The sequence below is a fragment of the Melanerpes formicivorus genome, unplaced genomic scaffold (assembly GCF_026170545.1).
Source record: "Melanerpes formicivorus ecotype bairdi unplaced genomic scaffold, bMelFor1.0.p_v2 SCAF_69, whole genome shotgun sequence".
In the NCBI taxonomy this organism is placed as follows: domain Eukaryota; kingdom Metazoa; phylum Chordata; class Aves; order Piciformes; family Picidae; genus Melanerpes; species Melanerpes formicivorus.
In genome coordinates, this window is record NW_027142421.1 from 685,154 (window position 1) to 705,137 (window position 19,984).

Genomic DNA, 19,984 nt, shown 5'->3' on the forward strand with positions numbered 1-19,984 from the left:
CAGGGATGGGGCCCTAACCTCCTCCCTGGGCAACCTCTTCCAGTGTTCTACCACCCTCACAGTAAAGAACTTGCTGCTAACATCCAATCTAAATCTACTCTTCTCTAGTCTGAAGCCCTTGCTTCTCATCCTATCACTACAGGCCTTAGTAAACAGTCTCTCTTCATCCTTCCTCCAGGCCCACTTCAGGTACTGGAAGGCTCCTATTAGGTCTCCCTGAAGCCTCCTCTTCTCCAGGCTGAACAACCTCAGTTTCAACTGAAGTGATCCCATAACTCCATTAATGTTCCTCATCCAGAGCAGAGGTTTTTTTTGGATACATCAAGGCTGTCCTGTCCTATTTGCCACACAGTGCAGATACCTCTGTGTGGGCACTATGTTTTTAGCAAGATGATCCCTTAGAATTTAGTGTGGATTTAGACAATCCCTAGTACAGAGCTTTAATGACAGAACTCTGGGTGTAATTTCCCAGCAGCTGAAATAAATTCTTCCTGTAAGTAATTAAAAGTGCTGCCAGAAAGTACCTCTGGAGATCCCAACCACTCTACTAAGGCATGTTCACATAGAGCAAGTTTCCCAAGATTGCAATGTCCACACAGGTTTGGAATCTCTCCAGAGGAGACTCCACAGCCTCTCTAGGCAGCCCAGGCCAGTGCTCTGTCGCCCTCACAGAAAAGAGGTTTTTTCCTCATCTTCAGGTGGAACCTCATGTGTTCCAGTTTATACTCATTGCCCCATGTCCTGTTAACGATGCTGCCCTGAGCAGCCTGTTCCAGGGTTTGACAACCCTTTTAGGAAAGAAAGTGTTCCTAATGTCCAATCTAAACCTTCCCTTGTGCAACTTGAGGGCATTTCCTCTTGTCCTATCACTTGTTACTTGGGAGAAGAGACCAGCCCCCACCTGGCTACAACCTCCTTTCAGGTAGTCGTAGAGAACAAGGTCTTACCTCAACCTCCTTTTCTGCAGACTACACAATTCTAGCTCCCTCAACTGCTCCTTAAAGGACTTGTTCTCTAGACCCTTCACAAGCTTTGTTGCCCTTCTTTGGATACACTCCAGCACCTCAGTGTGCTTCTTGGGAGTGAGGGGTGCAAAAGTGAACCCAGTATATGAAGTGTAGCCTCACCAGTACCAAATACAGGGGGACAATCAGTACCCTTGTTCTGCTAGTCATGCTGTTGCTGGTACAGGGCAGGCTGCTGTTGGCCTTCTTGGCACACATTGGCTCATTTCAGCCAAATGTCAATCAATGCCCCCCACCCCAGGCCCTCTTCTGCCAGTTTTCCAGCAATGGATCAGCATCATGAAAAATAAGATGCCTGAGCACTTTGCATATCGAAACTTCTACTTGCTACTTCTTAAAATACTTCTTTCTCTAATCTGTACCTTCAAGAGTGCCCATTGCTGAATTTAAACAAAGACACAACAAGTACTTTCAAACTTCAAAAAGTTTATTGCCCACAGTAGCTCACATGGTGCTGTTAAGATTGTCTTTTTTTTGCTGTTACATGAAAATGAAGCAAAACAGTAGAAAATATATATGGGGGACAGTAAGACAAAAGCCCAGCTTAGTAATAGCCCTTTATATTCACCAGGTTATACTCAATAAAGTGGGTAGTCCAACAGAGGGAAGTAGAACATCTGGAAGACAGAGCTTTGCATCGTTATAGGGTTAGGTTGTAAACCAATATTAAAGGCACTTTCTGTCCCTATTCTTAGTGTTTTTTCTTCACAATAGCAGACTGAAAAAAACTAGGTGGGAAGATAATTACTGCAAGACTTCAAACCTCAGTTAACAGTTATCTGGTTGACAGATAAAAGGAGAAGGTACAAGACAGACTATTTAAAATATACAGACACCAACTAAAATCCAAACATTAAAAGGAAATGGGAACCAAAATTCACAAGCAGGACTTTCTGCATCCCCTAACCTATGTTCCATGAATTTGTGTTCAGGCATTTTACAGCTTTTTCAGAAGCTGAACACATCCAGAAAAAAGCCTTAAGGGTTTGGGTTTCTTTGTGGTTTTAGGAAAGGGGAAGTAGAATAATCTAAATGATATTAAAATGTAGACACACTCCCCCACTTACTAGCGCCCAATAGACCCACTGCTGAAGGTTGAGTATGAGTAAGAATAGGAAGAGCTTGCTGATGCATCAAAGCTTCCCCTCCTGGACCCGCTGCGGGAGCCTGAACGTGAGCCAGAGCGAGAGCCAGAGCGAGAGCCGGGTGCTGAGGAGACATTGTAGGGACTGGATATGCCTTTAGAAGACACAGAGGCTGCTTCTAGGAGCTTCAGCCCAGTGATGTCTTCCACCATTGACCGATTCATTGCATCTTTGTAGGATATTTTCAGTTTGGTCTTGGGGCAAGTGAGAATTTTGGGATAGCTGTTAGTATCTTGCAATTTCTGGGCAGCACGACCATCAATCAATCCATTCCTAATGGCTTCTTCAGTGCTTATTCTTCCACGTACATCTGGGTCCACAAGACCTCCAGTGAGATACTGGAATTCCAGGAACCTCTGCCCAGCCTCATAAGGCAACCATTTTTCCTTTACTGCTTCAGCTGCTGACATCCTCTTGCGTCCACCTTTTATGCCTTCAAACCCTATGAAGGCCTTCTGGGCTGGTTTGAGACGAGTTGCCATATCCTGATCGATGATGCCTTGACTGGTGGCTTCCTGAAGGGAAAGCCTCTGGCCTGTAGTCGGGCATATTATGCCCCCTGTGCAGGCCTGGGCTTCAAGCAACCGTTGCCCAGTGATGCTATCCACAATGCCCCGCTGTATAGCTTCCGAAATGGAGATTTTCTCCAAGTTTTCTGTGTCAAATATGGCTGCAATAGGACTGCACTCGTCTGGGGTCTCTGAGAAAGAGCCGCTCCTGATCAGTGAAGAAGAACTCCTGACACTCAGCACGGTGGGAGACCGAGTCACAGACTCATGCCGGAACACCTCGTCGGTGCCGTTACGGCAGGAGATCATGTCTGCAAACTGCGTCAGGCTTAAACTGCCAGAACGGTACTGCTCAAAGAACTTCCTCTCCACCAGGCCTTTATCAATAGCATCCTGGATGTCATACTGGCTGCCTGTTTTTCTGTCCACAAGGACTACTCTGCTGCTGCCATCTGATCCTGTGATAGTTATTTCTTCCCACTCGCACTCCTGCTCAGCTAGTTCTGTATAGGTATCAAAATCGATGAGGCCTTTGCTGTATGCCTCCTGCACAGACATCTCCCTGTTTGTTTCTGGATCTACGATGACAACCCGGCGCTTCCTAAGGGTGTTCTTCTGGGAGGTGTGTACTGTCTTCTTCTTCTCTCTCAGGGGGAGAAGGCAGAGCCCTGTGGCTTCATCCTTGATGCACCTTTCTTTCAGCTGCAAGTAGGTCAAGTTCTCCTCTGTGTTGGGATCAAAGAAGCCTTTGGTGTCATCACTTGGATCACTAAGGATCTGGTTGAGCTCTTCATTGAAGTAGCCACGCTTGTAGGCCGTCTCTACTGGCAGTCGGTAGCTCTCTTTGGGGTCAATGATTCCTCCAGTAGCAATCTGGGCTTCCAGCAAGCGAATGCCATGGCCTCGCTCTATGAGCTCTTTGTTCATTGCTTGAAACAGAGAAATTATGTTTCCAGTTTCTGGGTCTTTGTACCCAGTGACAGCTCTTTCAGCAGAGAGAAGCTTCTCTTTAAATTCAATTCCAACAAGGCCTCTTTTGTAAGCTTCCTCAACAGGCAGTCTTACATTGCTGACAGGATCCACTATGAAGCCTGTGGCTGCCTGGGCTTCTAGGAGTTCAAGGGCTGTCCCTGGTCTAACCAAACCAATTTTCATAGCCTGGTAAATGCCAAGTTTCTCTTTGGTGGCCTCATTGTAGATGCCTGCAATACAGCTAGAGCCCTGAAGGAAATCAATAATTCTCTCGCTCACTTCTTCCACTGTAATTGCACCTCTTTCCAAGTCGTTCCTTGTCGATTCCTTAATAATTCCAGCCTCAAGCAGTGCATCTGCTGAGACGGGCTGCCTGATCCCTTGGAATGACATGCTTCTCTTCTGCACTGGGAGGAGAAGCAGACCAGTGTGTGGTTCAATCCTACATTTCTCCTTCAGCTGCATGTAAGTGACTGCCTTTTTGGTGGTGGGATCAATGAAGTTCTTTGTGGCACCTTGGCAGTTGTATAGAAGCCTGTACAGGTCTTTGTCAATCAAGCCACGAGATAAAGCTACATCTTTGGGTAGGAAAACACTGTTGACAGGATCAACAATCCCTCCTACAGCCAGCTGGGCTTCAAGCAGACGAATCCCAGTCTCTCTGTCAACCAAATTCTTCTTGATGGCTTCAGACACTGGCACAGTTTTTCCCGAGAAAGGATCTTTAAATCCCGTAATAGCCTTTTCTGCAGTGTAGATTTGTTCTCTGTCATCAAAGTCAATCAGGTCTCTGGCGATAGCACTGTCCACAGTTAAAATCTCATTTCGGTGTGGGTCTATCACACCTCCTGTTGCTGCCTGGGCTTCTAAGAGCAGGACTGCATTTTCTGCTGTAAGCAGTTGGTTCCGTTTGGCCTCAACAAAAGAGTACTTCTGTCTGGGCGAAAGAGACACCCCTGCAATAGCACCTGCCCCTTTCAGGTAGGGCTCAATGTCAGCTGCAACTTCTTCCACTGACCTCTGCCCCTTCAGCAGTTTGTCCAGGGTGAGTTTGTCTATCAGCTGACATTCATATAGCTGCATTGCTGTAACCTTCTTCCGCAATCCACTGAATAGCAACTTGGAGGCATCAAGACAGAAGTCTTCCTCAGTCTGTGTGGATCTGTGGGACCCATATGGGCGTTGCTTGAGCTTCTCTATCTCTCTCTGCAGCCTCAGACGCTCAGACTCCAGCTCTGACTGATTCTTGACAGCAGTCTCTTCCAGTCTGCACCGGTATCTCTCTTCAATCCGTTTGATCTCCATCTGCAGCCTTTCGATCTCAGTCCTCAGGGAGTTCTTCTCCCTCTCACTCTTCTCTCTCTCACACTGGATCTTCCTTATGGATTCCTCTGTTCGGGAGTGCTGGCTCTTCCACTGATTGAGGTCATTTAGGATTTGCTGCTTCTCACTTTCCAGTCGTTGCTTCACACGAGACTCTGATTCTAGGGTGACTTTCAAACGGTTCAGCTCCTCTTCTAACCTCTGCAGCCTGGCTTTGTCTTGCTCCAGAGCACTCATTTTTATCAGCAGGGTTTCTCTTTCTTGCATAATGTGATTATACTGAGTTTTGGATTCTTGAATCCTATTGGATGCCTGTTTTAGAGAAGAAATAAACCAAGAGAAGATAGTTAGAGTTCACGCTGATTAGTTATGCTCTCCACTTACAATACTCTCCAGCCTGCCATTTAACCTGCAGCAAGCTGCCACTCGAAAACATTCCAGTGGCAGCAGAGCCTTATGCAAGACCATGGGTACACATCAACCAGTGAAGGTATGCTGTCCCCTCTCTGACAGTGTCTTGAGTGTGACCAGAGACTCCATTCTGTTACCCACAGCCTTGATTTTCTGATGATTTAGTTTACTATACTTTTTATAGGACACTTACACATAGACAGAGTGTTCAAACCCATGAAGAGTCTGATGCTCAGCACATGTACACTGCTATAGCACTACCTGGGTGAATTTGGATCAGTTAAAGGCTGGACATACAGGGATAAAAAGGAAACAGATGACTTAGTTTTCACTTTCCTATTTGTTGCACATGTTACTCTCAACAATTTTACCTGTGTTGCTTTACATTTTAAGTCATTCAATGTCTTCTGATACAGGCATGCACATTTGTATGCAGTCTATAGTAAACTAAATTTCTGTGTGCATATATATATGCATATAAATATGCATAGCTGCCAGGTAACCCTAAATGTTAGTATCTTTTCAAAACCAGGATAAGGATTTTAAAAATAAAGAATAATAAAAGGGAAAAAACAGCTGGGAATGAAAATGAGAAAAGAAATATGAAGGGCAAGTATAAGAAAGAGCAAGGAAACATTTTCAGCAGTGCTCATGTGCATATATTTACCCGTAGCTCTTTGGACAAGAAACTAGGCAGAAGGATGAAATGTGAAAAGAGTTTTGACATCTTTATGCTGTTGCTTCAAGAAATAAGGCCAGTAGTAAAATGTGCATGTGCCCTTTGTGACTCCCAACATAAATCCCCGAAACAGCCAGTGAAATGGAGGCTTGAAGTACCTTAGGTACAGCTGACAGTATGATCGTAAATCCTCACTAGCAGTCACCACCCTACCCAGACAAGAAGCATGTTGACAGCTTGTTAGTTCTGGGGTTTTTAACGGGTTTAGTTTGTGACAGCACTTGGGTCTGCCTCAAAGGATTGATGCTTTAACTCATCCTGGTTGAAACAGCCTGGAGAGGCACCCAGCTAAAGTCCAGTGGTATTCCATGGACTCTTATCTTCCCCTGGTTGGGTGGAGATTGGAATAGACCCAGTGTTTCTCCGGGGGCAAGGCTCAGCTAGACAAGAAGGCAGCTTATGTCTCCCTAGCACAGCTCACAGGGAGTCAAAAGGCAAAGAAAAGTGGGCAAATCTTGCCATTTGTTTAAAAATGAACAAGGGGAAGTGCCATAAAGGGGATGTTAGTCACAAGTGTGGTGAACTTAAACAGCAAAGTGTGAATTAGGTTGACACAAATGGACATTGCCATCAATTCTATATCTGAGAAACAATAAAGCTGGGATCAAGATATGTGTGAATACCTCTAGAGCTTGCTTTTGGAATTTTTCAATTTCCTGTCTCAATTTTTCCCTTTCTTTCTGTAAATCATTTATCAAGCCCTGAAGCTCCAGGGTTTGCTTGCTGCTCATCTGAAGCTGATTCTTTAATTCAGCAATGGCAGTATTTTTCTCATCAACTTCATTTCTGACCATCCTGAGGTCATCGTACTCCAATCTAACATTTCGCAGCTCTTCCTCCAGTAACAAGTGCTCCTTGGTTAGGTTCTCGGTGAGAGACTGAAGCCTTTCGATCTCTATTTTGCACTCATTCAGGTTTTTGCTCTTCTCCTCAGAGGATTTCTGCAAGTGCTCGCATCGCAGGTGAGCCTGCTTGAATTGCTCCTGTTCTTGGACCAACTGACGGCGCAAAGCCTCAAGATCAGAGGTGTATTTTCTTATCTCCTCCATGTACCTCTGCTTCTCTCTCACATGGCCATCTAACACTTCTCTTTGGTGTCTAAGGTCATCTTCATTCCTCTTCTTTACAATAGAGACTTCCTCTATCTGCTGTGTGAGATTAGTTATTTTAACCGATTGCTCTCTGAGAGATCTCCTCATGCCTTCTATTTCCTCCTCCAGTTTCTTCCTCCTGGATGCCTCCTCCATTACATTTTTATTCTGCCTGCAAAGTTCCTCCTCCAGCTTATGCTTCTGAATCTGCAAGTCTTTTACAGTGCTCTGGAACTTTGCACTTTCTTGATCCTTGCCTTTTTTCTCTTGTGAGACTCTTTCATAGTCAATTTTCAGTCTGGCCAGTTCCTGCTCTTGGATCCTCAGCTTGTTAATGGTCTCAGTTGCACTCGTGTTTGCTTTTTGCAGGTCAAACTGGACTCTCTTTAACTGACTGTTCTCATCCTCTAGTTCTTTTCTTTGACTTGTTTCTACATCCAACAACTTTCTCAGCCTTTCAATCTCTTTGTTTCTTTCCTTAATGGTCTTAGAAGCATCATCAAGTGACTGTTTGTAGCGCATGCTTTCATCAGAGTGCCTCTGAATAACTTGTTTTAGCTCAATCTCCAGCTGCTGTTTCTTCTGAGAAAGCTCCGAGCCAGCTGCCTTCTGCTGCTGAGCATTCTCCTCTATTTTCCGTAGATTATCTGTTGTCTGACTTATTGTGTTCTTCAGCCTCCTAATTTCTTCACACAAATTCCTGTTTTCTCTCATGGCATTATCAAGCTGTGTTCTATAGTTATTGGTATCCTCCTCCTTTTGCATGGTGACCTGATGAATTGTGGTCTTTGTGATATTAATCTCAGTTTCGTATTTGTTCTTTAAACTAATAATTTCCTCATCATAACTGTTCCTTACCTTAGCCAGTTCATTTTCAAGCTCCCATCGGCTTTTAGCTTCTTCCTGAAGCTGAAGCTTCAGCCTTTCCAGCTCCTTAGTTTTATCCTGAATGGTTGAAGCAGCCTCCTCAAGAGCCTGCTTGTATCTTGAGTTGTCTTCGCCACGGAGCTGAATGATCTGTTTCAGCTCCAGCTCCAGCTGATGCTTTTGCTGCGACACCTCAGAACTGCAAGCCTTTTGCTGAAGAGCATCTTCTTCTGCTCTCCTCCGCTGATCTGTGGTCTGCAGAACGGCATCATTCAGCCTCACAATCTCATCCTTGAGGTCTCTGTTTTCTCTTGTCAGTCTGTCAACCTGGGCTCTGAGGCCTTTTGCATCATCATCTTTCTGTGCAGCAATCTGCTGGATTGTGGTCTTCTTAATATTTATTTCTGTTTCATACTTGTTCTTTAAATTACTCATCTCCTCGCTAAACTGGTTTCTTACCTTAGCCAGCTCATTTTCATACTCCCTCTTCCGTGTTCCTTCGTCCTGCAGAAGAACCCTTAATCTTTCTATCTCGTACTCCTTCTCCTTGATGACCTTCTCAGACTCTAGCTTTTGCCAGCCAAGGCTGTCTTTCTCGTTTTGTCTTGTTTTCTGCAGCTGGTCATAGTCATTCTTCTGTTGCTCATATCTGTCCTCCAGCAACTTCCTTTTCCTTTTCTCATCTTCAGTCTCATAAGTCAGCCTGGTTATTCTGTCATTCAGATCCTTGATTTGAGCATAGCATTTGTCCAGGTTTTGCTTAGCAGAATTGCCATCCATTTCAGCTTGTCTTTTCATCTCCTCCAAACTCATCAGCTTTGCCTTGAGCTGAGAGATGTCTATCTGGTACTTTTGCAGATTTTGCTCCAAGAATTTGTGTTTGTTGCTTGTCTCTGAATTTGAATCCCTGGCAAGTCTGAGTTCTTCTTCCAGGAGTTCAATTTTGGTGTTTTTCATCTGCAAAAGGACAGCAGAAAAACAAACACACATGAATCGTTGTGAGAACTGTTTCAAAACCATCACATACAATACAATACACATTTGTGACACTGACAACTAAAAGTATCATTTTTCTCTGCCTAATGAGAGCTTAAAAACCTTTTATTTGTTTTATGTCATTGTCACAAATTCTATAATCCTTGCTGATTCACAATGAACCTTATTCAGAAATCAATGTAATGACTTTCAGGAGGAAAATTATACTTGAGGGGATGGAGATGCAATAGCAAAATCTGATGTTATTAACTAGCATTAAAGAGCCTTCCTTAGAACCTCCATGATTTTCAGACAGGGGATTCATATTCCATATATGTGACCCCTTCAATAGGCCTGTGTTTCCACTGAGATGTATCAAATCAGGATTACTCCATTTGAAACACTTTAGATATGGCCTGTCCCCTTAGTCATGAGGGGTAAGGTTTTAGCACTACCTGCACTCTCACCAAGGTCAAGTGTATGACAGGCAGAGAAAGACCTCTGCGTGCTTTGATGAGCACCTCCTATTTACCAAGAAGGCTAATGTCCTCCAGCTCACACCTGACCATAAAGGTAACTCTGCAAGACACTGAATTCTGACAAAAAAATGCATGACACTGCTTATATTATACTTCCCACATCGGGAGCATTGTGTCCAGTTCTGGTCTCCCGCATTCAAGAGAGACAAGGAACTACCAGAGAGAATCCAGCACAGGTTACAAAAATGCTGAGGGGACTGAAGGACCATCTCTCTGATAAGGAGAAGCTGGGAGATCTGGGGCTGTTTAGCCTGGATGAGAGAAGATAGACTGGATCTCAGCAAGACCAATCAGTATCTACAGGGTGGGCATCAAAAGGATGCAGCTGTACTCTTATCAGTGGCACTCAGTGACAGGACAAGGGGCAGTGGGCACAAATAGGAACACAAGAGGTTCCACCTACACATGAAGAAAAACTTCTGTGAGGGTGCCAGAGCACAGGAGCAGGCTGCCCAGAGATGTTGTGGAATCTCCTCTGGAGAGATTCCAAACCTGCCTGGACATTGTGAACCTGGGCAGCCTGCTCTGGGTGACCTTGCTTTAGTAGAAGGTTGGGACTAGATGATCTGGAAGTCCCTTTCTACCCCTACCATTCTGTCTGTTCTTTCATGGCATACTACTTAACTCAGGAATTAGTTTTGTAGACCATTTTGAACTGTATTTAAACAGAAAATCTTTCATCAGTGATACCTTGTTAACCTGAGATAAATTCAGAAGAAAACAAGAGTCAGATTACCTTCAAGTCCTCCATGCTCTTCAACATTTCACTTAAGAATCGGTAATAATCTCCTGATCGTGTGAGAAGCTCTATGTAGCGAGTCTGAGCCTCGCTAGCCTTGAAAAGAAAGAGAGCTGTCAGCAGCTTTTACTACAGAGCTAGCTATGAAGACATCTATGTCTTAGACCACTTAAAGGATTCCAATCTGCTTGAGAAAACTTGACAAAGTGAAAAGCAGACTCCCTTTCTCACAAATTCACGTGTCTTTCAGGGAACCACAAACAGAAAAATTCTCCCTTCAGATCAAACCCACACCCTCTTCTTCGAGATTATTTCCCCCTCACAGCTGATGTGATCTTAAATCCAAGGCTTTACCCCCTGGTTCATCACGCTCTTCCTGTCTGACAGTCACAAGTAACCCAAGTTAAAACTTTTCATTGTGGTTAATTCCCAGGTTGTAAGTGACTAAACCACTTGGGGCACAAGTCTTGCTTTCTCACAATATGTATGCAATACAAACAAGGTACATTCCTCGAGGCTAATCTACTGTCTAAATGAGCTCAAGTATGATTTTACACTACAGCAACTATTCTGGACTAATTCCTCATGCTTACATGCTCAGCATACATTAGCAGTGAGAGTGCTAATTATTAGGATACAGCTGGGTATGACTCAGAACAAATAAGTATTCAAAAGACTGATGGGGAGGAAAGAGGATACCTCTTGTAGAATCAGCACTGCAGGAGACTGAACCACGCTCTTCTTGATAGGTATGTTGAGCAAGGTTTCTAATCCAGAACTGTAGGAAGCAACTTGCAGTTCATAATCCTGTAAAACAATTGGGAAATGTAATAACCATTTAGCAACTGCCATAGAATTCTCTGGAAATCTGTATTTCCCAAAATACAAATCAAGTTTTGGGGTTGTTCTTGTTGGTTCATAATAAACTACTACATTTTCCTTTCTATATCCCTGGCCATGTATAGCTCATCCTCTACCCTACACTCATTCAAGTACTGTGAAGACCCATGGACAAGAATAACAAAGAGAGAAAGTTTCTATTTGTTGAGGGCTACCCAGAGGCAAAAAAGATTCATGGGAGTAACTTATCAACAAAAAAATTCATCAGAAATAATTGTTTCTGCACATTTTTCCTATCACACAGGCCACACCACATATATAGCAAGATCTTTGTCACAGAAATATCGAGTTGGAGGAAGCATATATACAGAGGTGACATAAAACCACAAGACTGTGAAACCACTCTTTGTGTATGTTCTTGGGTTTCATGGCTATTGCACATCATTTCTCCTGCTGATCTGCATTTGTCTTGACTCCTAAACCAGGAGGCCTAAAGCATTAGGTCCTTTGAGTACCTAATGAGACTGAATCCTTAAGCTACCAAGCTGTTCTCCACTCCTTTATTTTTCTAAATATAGGAACTGGGGAACTGGAAAACTTGGTCTGGCTAGATGGAAGCTGTGATTCTCCTGAAAAGAAGCTCTCATTGCTATCTCTTGCATCACCCTGTAGTCTTCAAGTGTCAACAACACAAATTGATTTAGCTATATTTTGTACACATAAGTGTTTTGCCCCTCCAACACCCACACATGGAGCCAACATTTACCCTGCCAGCAGAGCAGGGATATGGGATGAGCCTGACCATGAAAAACCACACTCCATACAAATACTGAAATCCAAGTACCTTAATTGCAGCTGAGCACTGATCTGCATGCTTGAGAAGCTCCTCAACTTTGTCTCGCTTCCCACAGATTTCACTGTGTAAGTTCTGTTGAGAAAAGAGTGAGCTGTGAAGTACTCTCTCAAGATTTACCAGTATTTTCTTCTCCATCAGAGTGCACCTGCATTTGGAGACCACTGCAACCCCAGAAGGTGAGACCTGAAAAGACCTGTATCAACCATCAGGATGAAGGGATGGGGTGTACCCTCAGCAAGTTTGCAGAGAAGAGATTAGGGCTGATGTGCTGGAAAGCAGCTCTGGGGAGAAAAATCTGGGAGTGCCGGTGGACAAGAAGATCACTATCAGACAGAAATGCGCACCTGTGGCCAAGAAGGCCAATGGTGTCCTGCAGTGCATTAAGAATAGTGTGGCCAGCAGGCTGAGGGAGGTGTTCCTCCCCTTTTACTCTGCCATAGCAAGGCCACATTTGGAGTACTGGAGCCAGTTCTGGGGAGAGTCCAATGGAGGACTACAAAGATCCTGAAGGAACAGAAGCATCTCTGTCACAAAGAGACGATGAGAGACCTGGGGCTCTTTAGTGTGAAAAAGAGAAGACCCAGAGGGGATCTTCTCAATGATGATCAAAAGCTAAAAGGTGGGAAGGATGAGGCCTGACTCTTTTCATTGGCTAGGACAAGGGGCAATGGGCACAATGCAGGAGGTTTTGCCTAAACCTGACAACAAATTTCTTTGCTTTGAGGGTGCCAGAACCCCAGAGTAGGCTGCTCTAGAGAGATTCCAAACTCACCTGAACACTGTGATCCTGGGCAACCTGCTTTGGGTGACCCTGCTTTACCAGGGAGGTTGGACTTGAAAATCTCCAGAGGTCCCTTCCAACCCCCACCATTCTGCGACTATGCAATTTTTGTGCTAGAATTTCTCCTATAATTTGCACCATCACACACAGACCCTTAATTCAAAGCTGCTGTACACAAGTGTCAGCAATCATGTAGGGTTTCGTTCACAACCTGTAGCAGTACTGACAGAAAGTAATGAGGACAATATTTCCTCTCTCCTGCCTTCTACACACATGGTGTATTTTGGTAGCTTGTATGCTCGTTATTCCAAATGGGTCACAGTATTGCAGACTGCATTGACAATGATATGTTCTGAAAAGCAAAACAACTTAAATCCAAGTAATTGCAGACAGTCATTCAAGGGCTGCATACCTTCTGATCATGGAGGTATCTCATGATGGCGTTGCAGTCACACAGCTTCATGGACTCAATAGCATCCTGCCTGCGCTTGGCATCAGTCATCCATTTGCACAGAGCGTGGTAGAGATCTCGGTAAGTTTTCAGCTGTTTGATTTGCCTTTCTAAATCCCATGATCTACAGGGGAGAAAAGGGAAAACTACTAAAATGGAAAGTGCATTCTCTATCTCTCTACACATTTTCCAAAAATAAGACGCAGCAATAAACAAGGTAAAATCACAGGCAGCTCTGAACAAAAGCTTCACTTAAATGAGAACTGTACTGGTTATTAATAACCCAGATGCAGGTTTTAGTACCTCTGCAATACACAGAGGTTGGCCTGTCCTGTCAACTGAGGGATGGATAAAACCTTGCAGTGACAGGAATCACGTTCACTGACTTCATTTTCATCAGTGCAACCAGCAACTAGTCAATTTTTATTCATAGGACTACATTTTGGCTTGCAGGAAAGCCAAACCAAATTATGGTCCCATCCTTCCCCTGGCCTGAAACCAATCAGAATATGCCTTCAGGTCTATAAAGCATTAGAAAAAAAAAAACCAGGAACATTTGGGATTTTAAAAATGGATTCTTAAGTGTTACTTTTTTAACCCTCACATACAGGGTAGTCAGGATTAAGTTTGCTTTGTTTGAGGGGGAAAATGCTGTCTGGAACTACTTAATCCACGAAAATTAGCTGGAATAAATAACACAATTGAAACAACTCCTTAGCACGTAGATTTACGTGAGTAACTACATTTTCCTGCTCCATCTTACACAGTCCCTTGTAAAGTATGTTGAACATATTCACAGTTGTTCTGGTTTTATTGCCCTAAAGCCACCATTTGTCCTCTGGAAGTGATGATTAGTGCAAAGCAGTTTTTATGTTGTTAAGATCTTAGTAGCAACAGCAACAAGGAAGAAGCACCTTAGAAATATGAGCAAACCTGTTATCTATCTGCTTATCAGCTCTCTGCCAGCGGTCTATGAGCTGGGTAACTTTGTCACAGAACTTCCCAATGTCCATGTCATACAAGGTATATGACTGGCAAGATTGTGAGTGAATCTGAAGTGTTTTCTGCAGCTCATTTTCCAGGGTATTCAGGAGTGACTTCTTCATGTTTAGGTCTGCTTTCATTTTCTGGAGAAAGAAGAAAATCCTGTTATAGATTTTATACTTGAGAGGATACTCAAATTTAACCAGCAGCAGCTTGCACAATGTGTTGGGATCTAAAGATTTTGTTTCTAATTCAGCAAGGTACACTGACGGCAGCCGGACATATTTGAAGTGAAACACTCCTTTGGTAAACAAAGTTTGACTTACAAATGTATGTTAAGTTGGACTCACTCTTAATTTGCTAAACCAAAGCCTTCTGCTGTGCTATCTGTAGACAAAATTTCAGTTTCTGAGAATTATGGAGAGCAGTTACCAAAAAAACAAAGCCCCAAAATCAAAAGGGAACACCCTGCCTTGCTTGTTCCTAGAAAACTGACTAGAAAATTTTATTGAGGTATGGACTGCACTTGCCTCAGCTGTGGAACCAAACACTGGGATTGGCAGGTTTTAGATGTTGTCTAAAAAAATCACAGGGAAGGCTGCATCCTTTAATCACATGATCAAGGTGGCTTTTTCGTGTGTGTATCAAATTCACACCAGCTAAGAACTCCCAGCAACTGAACTGCAGCTCTCATTTTGCATGGTAAAAAAGCAAAGTAACCTGCTTGTCCTCCATTTGCACCACCTACACACTTTTTCCCTACTACACCTGAGAATAGGAATGAATGAAAAAGAGTTCCTGTTCTCCCAAAGGCATTCAGTGCAGAGAAGGACCAGCTCAATGCCAGATCAAGACTGGTTTGGCAAGCCAATTTGGTCCTCAGTTTGCCTTCTCCCCTCACACAGGATGAATAGTTCTCACTGTAAGGACTGAAATGGCCTCTCTAGCATAACCAGGACATTCAGTAATACCCAGATTTACTTGTTACAACTAGATGATAACAAGGGGAATTAACAAGGAGGCATTGCCTTCAGATCTAGCTTCCTAAGTGATAATAAACACAAAGAAGCAGATAATTTTGTACAAAAAGTCATGCCTCTGACTCTGCTGTGAGGGCAGCAACAACCAGGGAATGGAAGTAATAGTAACTCATAAATTCCTCCCAACCATTTGCAAAAGCATTGTATATCCATGTCATTAAATACAAGAGGATCAGCACTTCCATCTCCATGTTGTTTCACTCAGTTCAACAAACAGATCAGTGCTGGCACCTATGAATTTTGCCCTGCCATGTCCTTGGGTCTTGGCCTCTCACCTTCAGACAAGCCCGATAAGCCTCTACTTTATCAAGATCCAAAGGAACAGTCTCCTCCTCAGACAGCCTGACTTCAAAAACTCTGATCACATCTTCTGTTTGTAGAATCATCTGGAGCAGACACCTCAGAGAATTCAAGCTAAAAATCAGTAACACAAGACAAATCGTTATGGACTGGAGCAAGAGAGGTGATATTTCTAATTAACAGCAGATCATTAGTTAAAGAGAACAGACAATACAAAAGAAATTCCAGTGATACTCATGATTCTCACTTCAGTAAGAGAACAGACAATTAGGTAAAGAGAACTGACAATGCAGAAGAAATTCCAGTGATACTCATAATTCTCACTTTCCATTTTCAGAAAAGAGAAGTAAGTCACCTAAGTGTTTCTACACCACTTGCAGGGAAAAAAAGTGCCATTTTACACTGCTAATAATAAAGGCAGTTTTATGGACTAAGGATTAAGGAAGAAAGTGAATGATTTATTGCTATTAGCTCAGATTTCTTACCTGTCTAAGTAGCCAGCAGAAACACCATTAATATTTTCCAGTTTTTGAAATAGGGCATTTATCTCTGACTGCAAGTACACATACTTTTCACAGCCTCTGAAGTTAGGCAGCAAGTCCTTATGCTTATTGAGGGTTTCAGCCATTATCTGGGAGTCATTCTGTACACCCTAAGGAAAGAGAATGCCTGATTTACACATTTTGGATTGCTGAATGATCATTCTACAGCACACATGTAGTCGGTTTCTTTATCCAAGTAGTTTGTTGTTATCTAATCAGCTTGAGTGAGGGACTGAACCAGTGACTGAGCTTGCTTGCTTCAAGGTGGCTGGATGGCTTCTTTTCCACACAGCCCACAACAGGTAATGCCTCTTTTTGAGTACCTCATCCACTCCAGCTCAGCTCTGTTGAAAGCAGAGCACTTTACTGCCAACTGCCTAAGATGCACCAAGGTCCTCCTGCTCTTCAGACCTTTGCAACCTAATGCCTTCCAGGGAATTTCTCATATGCTGAACCTGTTCTCTTTTCTTACTCATGTTCTCCCTCCAGTCTCCTTCAGATCAAAAGAACTGGGAGAGGTTTTTTAAGCCTCATGTATCTACTCTGCATCCCACAGACAGCACTTCAGGGGTAGGTGGTAGAGTGGGCTCTGTGCAAAAGGGTTTTTATAATACTTAACTTGGACATGCTCATGCTCCTGTCCAACTGACTTCAGACTTTCTGTATTTGCCTGACAGAATTTGACTTCTAAAACACAAGAGTCAGCTTTGTCTACGTAGGAGCTAAACTCCAATCCAAATCATCATGGTTAGCTTCCAATGGAGAATTGTTTTGCACAGGACACGTGCCTTTCCTAGCTGATCAGAAATACCATTGCAGTATGCTCAGCAGTCACAGTGAGCTTGAGATGCACAAAGGAAAATATCCACAGTTACCTCTAAATCCTTTATCCTGGCTGAAAAGTCATGCATAGCCCCTTGATCCATTCCAAGAGGAGCCCTCTGAACCATCCGGATCTCAGAAGCTTCGATCTGGCGCCGAAGTTTCTGAAGCTCCAGCAGCAGCCAGGCCTCCTGCTTCTCATGTTCTCGGTTTCTCTCATTAACAATAATGGTGTTTGAGGAACCCACAGGGCAGGCCTCAGTTGGAACCACTGTGAAATTAATTGGGTAAATGTCAGCTGCCAGAGAACATACAAGAAAGGCAATGTAGTACTGTAGTCAAGTGACTTAAACACCAAGCTGATCTGTTTAACTGTCAGGAGATGACGTGGGGTCCTTATGCAGCCACTTGAAGGAATTGATTTCTCTCCTTCACAAAAAAGACAAACTTCCTCAAATGCAGCAGAGAGATTTCCTTCCTAATAACTGAAAACATTTCAGATGGACCACATTCCTCTCACTTTCCCCCATGAACTTTGGAGGACTATTCCCAGATTCACACCAAAGGAAGGAAGAACAAAACATATTCTTCCCTGCACACGGCCAGTTTGTTATGTTGAGAGACAGCAGAACAATTCTTGAGCACACTTCCATCCATATGTTTATGAGAACATTTTCACACAATGTACCAGCACCCCCAAAACAAAGAAACCCAAGCAGTTCTGTCTCTACAAAACCCGGAAGTAGAACAAACCTGTCTGCGGCTGTCGTGGTTGATTGGGCAGTTGTATAATCAAGGTCTGGTAGTGCTTCTGAGCATCCGTGAACTGACTCTGGATGTTCCGCTTGTCTTCATCACCAAACATCTCTGAGCCTTGGCTGTTCCTAAGGAATTCTTGGTAATGGATCTCCAGGTCAGTTATTATTTTCTGGTAATCTTCCTTGCGCATTGTTTTCAGCTGAAAGGAGGAAAGAGAGAATTTGGGAAAAAAGAAGACATTGGGGAAGATTTATGGCTATGTAATCATTAAGGAACAAACTAATTGCACACTCAGCAATGCAGAGATGACTGAGAGGGGATCCTACCAATCCTTATCAATATCTAAAGGGTAGGGGACAAGAGAATGGGGGCAGACTCTTTTGAGTGGTGCCCAGTCATAGCACATGGGGAAAGGGGCACAAGCTCAAATCTGGGAGAATTCCATCTGAACATGAGGAAAAACTTCTCAGCTGTGAGAGAGCTGGAGCACTGAAGCAGGCTGCCCAGAAAGGCTGTGTAGTCTCCTTCTCTGGAGAGATTCCAAACCCGTCTGGTCATTGCAATCCTGGGCAACTTGCTCTGGGTGACCCTGCTTTAGCAAGGGGATTGGACTAGATGATCCCCAGAGGTCCTTTCCAACCCCCACCATGCTGAGATTCTGTGACATCCCTGGTCTACAGAGATAAGGCCAGCTGGAGTCTTACCTTGGCAATAGTCATCGCTTTGATCTTCTCGATGTCAATCATGCAGTAATGCCAAGACACCAGGCTCTTCATGTTGATATACAGCTGGTTCCATAAAGCTAAAATAGCTTCGTAGTACTGCTCAATTCTGACGAGAAAAGAAATTACATAATCAGAACACATTGATTCTTGCAGCATAGCTACTAAACATCCAAGAAACATCTACCAGATGTTGAGTCTGTCAGGGCTTGTTCTCTACTTGAAAAATGCCTGGAAATCAATTTATGCATGACTTTCATTATTGGAGATTTTAAAGAAACTTACAGAATTTAAGTTTAAAATATTTTTAGATCCCAGCAAGTTTTAGTGAAATCAGTTTCCTGTAGTCCTTAATCCCTCACCATTTTTGAGGGTAGGGGGCACTATGATCAAGGCACAGACCAGATTCTATTGCTCTTTTCAGTGAACTCCTCTATCTGCTCCCAATGGTAGGTGTCCAAACACAGGCAGCAACTCACTTGGTAGCAAGATCCACTGCTAACGGATTGGGGGGTGGGATGATAAGACTAACAGATGGCACCAGCATGTCAACTCCTCCGGGGCCAGTCACCAGCCACTTGCTGCGCTCGTTGTTGTCCTTCAGGATACACTCATCTCCTTTGCGCACTGTTTTCTGTAAGGAACGAAGAACAACAGTTTGCTCTTAAGTATGATGAGGTTTCTAGGAGAAACAGACATGGAAGACAGAGCTAGCATAGAATTATAGAATCATGATTGGTTTGGGTTGGAAGGGACCTTCAAAGGCCATTTAGTCCAATTCCTCTGCAGTAAGTAGGGATATCTTCAACTGGAGCAGGTGGCTCAGAGCGCTATCAAACCTGGGATGGGACTTCCACCACCCCTCTGGGCAACCTGTTCCATCCAAATCACAGAATTGGGAGTGCTTTCCAGCTGCCATGTCTGGATACGCATCTTAAGCTTCTTACTGGGGCAAGAGAACAGCACAGATCAACCTCTTCTTCTTCAATCTGGTTTCCATGTGAAGAAAACCACATAGGAGCCACAGAACACTCTGAGCCGCTGCCAGTCTGCTTGATTATCAGACCTGGAGCTTGCCATGACAAACAACAAAGACTGAAGGTAGACACATGGTCACAGAACACAATACAATCATGTATTACTGTGAGCCAGTGAGCTGGAGGAGTAAGGGTGCTTAGTGCTGTGTCTGTATTTTGAGAGGATTGGATGTGAGTGTGGCAGAGTTAGATCCACGAGTCCCAACTGCCACAGGTGTGGTCATGGTACAGGTCACAATCCACTCACATCCAAGAGGCTCCTCCTATCATTTATCCTGATGGGACTCTACCTGCCTCACACCTTTACAGCCTGTAAATACCATTTTTGACAGCCATGGATCCTGCATTGATATGAGCATGAGGCTCCAGACTGTTCTGGGTTTACCTTCATCTGAGCAAAACTTAGCTTGCTTAAGAGTATGAGCAAGGGCCAAGCAGCCAGGTAACCACTACCCAAATCTGTTTAGTTTTGCTTATAGTAACAACGAGGAGTGACACTGCGTGGGCTGAACTTC

At 43.7% G+C, this 19,984-nt stretch overlaps 1 protein-coding gene across 3 annotated transcripts in view; it reads right to left on the reverse strand.

The window, feature by feature from the left end:
• Positions 1 to 1,431: 1,431 nt before the first annotated feature.
• DSP (desmoplakin) overlaps positions 1,432 to 19,984 on the reverse strand; it is a 42,504-nt gene continuing 23,951 nt past the window's right edge. Inside the window, exons 12-24 of one of the 3 annotated variants that reach the window (XM_068162983.1) lie at positions 18,912 to 19,066; positions 18,415 to 18,541; positions 17,705 to 17,909; positions 17,005 to 17,222; positions 16,073 to 16,239; positions 15,563 to 15,701; positions 14,197 to 14,390; positions 13,225 to 13,387; positions 12,020 to 12,103; positions 11,035 to 11,142; positions 10,333 to 10,431; positions 8,542 to 9,039; positions 1,432 to 5,286 (exon numbers count right to left, since the gene is read on the reverse strand). In XM_068162983.1, the coding sequence (XP_068019084.1) occupies positions 2,092 to 5,286; positions 8,542 to 9,039; positions 10,333 to 10,431; positions 11,035 to 11,142; positions 12,020 to 12,103; positions 13,225 to 13,387; positions 14,197 to 14,390; positions 15,563 to 15,701; positions 16,073 to 16,239; positions 17,005 to 17,222; positions 17,705 to 17,909; positions 18,415 to 18,541; positions 18,912 to 19,066 (5,352 nt within the window). In that variant the 3' untranslated portion in view covers positions 1,432 to 2,091. Of the gene's footprint in view, positions 5,287 to 6,747; positions 9,040 to 10,332; positions 10,432 to 11,034; positions 11,143 to 12,019; positions 12,104 to 13,224; positions 13,388 to 14,196; positions 14,391 to 15,562; positions 15,702 to 16,072; positions 16,240 to 17,004; positions 17,223 to 17,704; positions 17,910 to 18,414; positions 18,542 to 18,911; positions 19,067 to 19,984 lie in introns of all 3 variants that reach the window. The other 2 variants (XM_068162982.1, XM_068162981.1) reach the window with 2 other exon arrangements.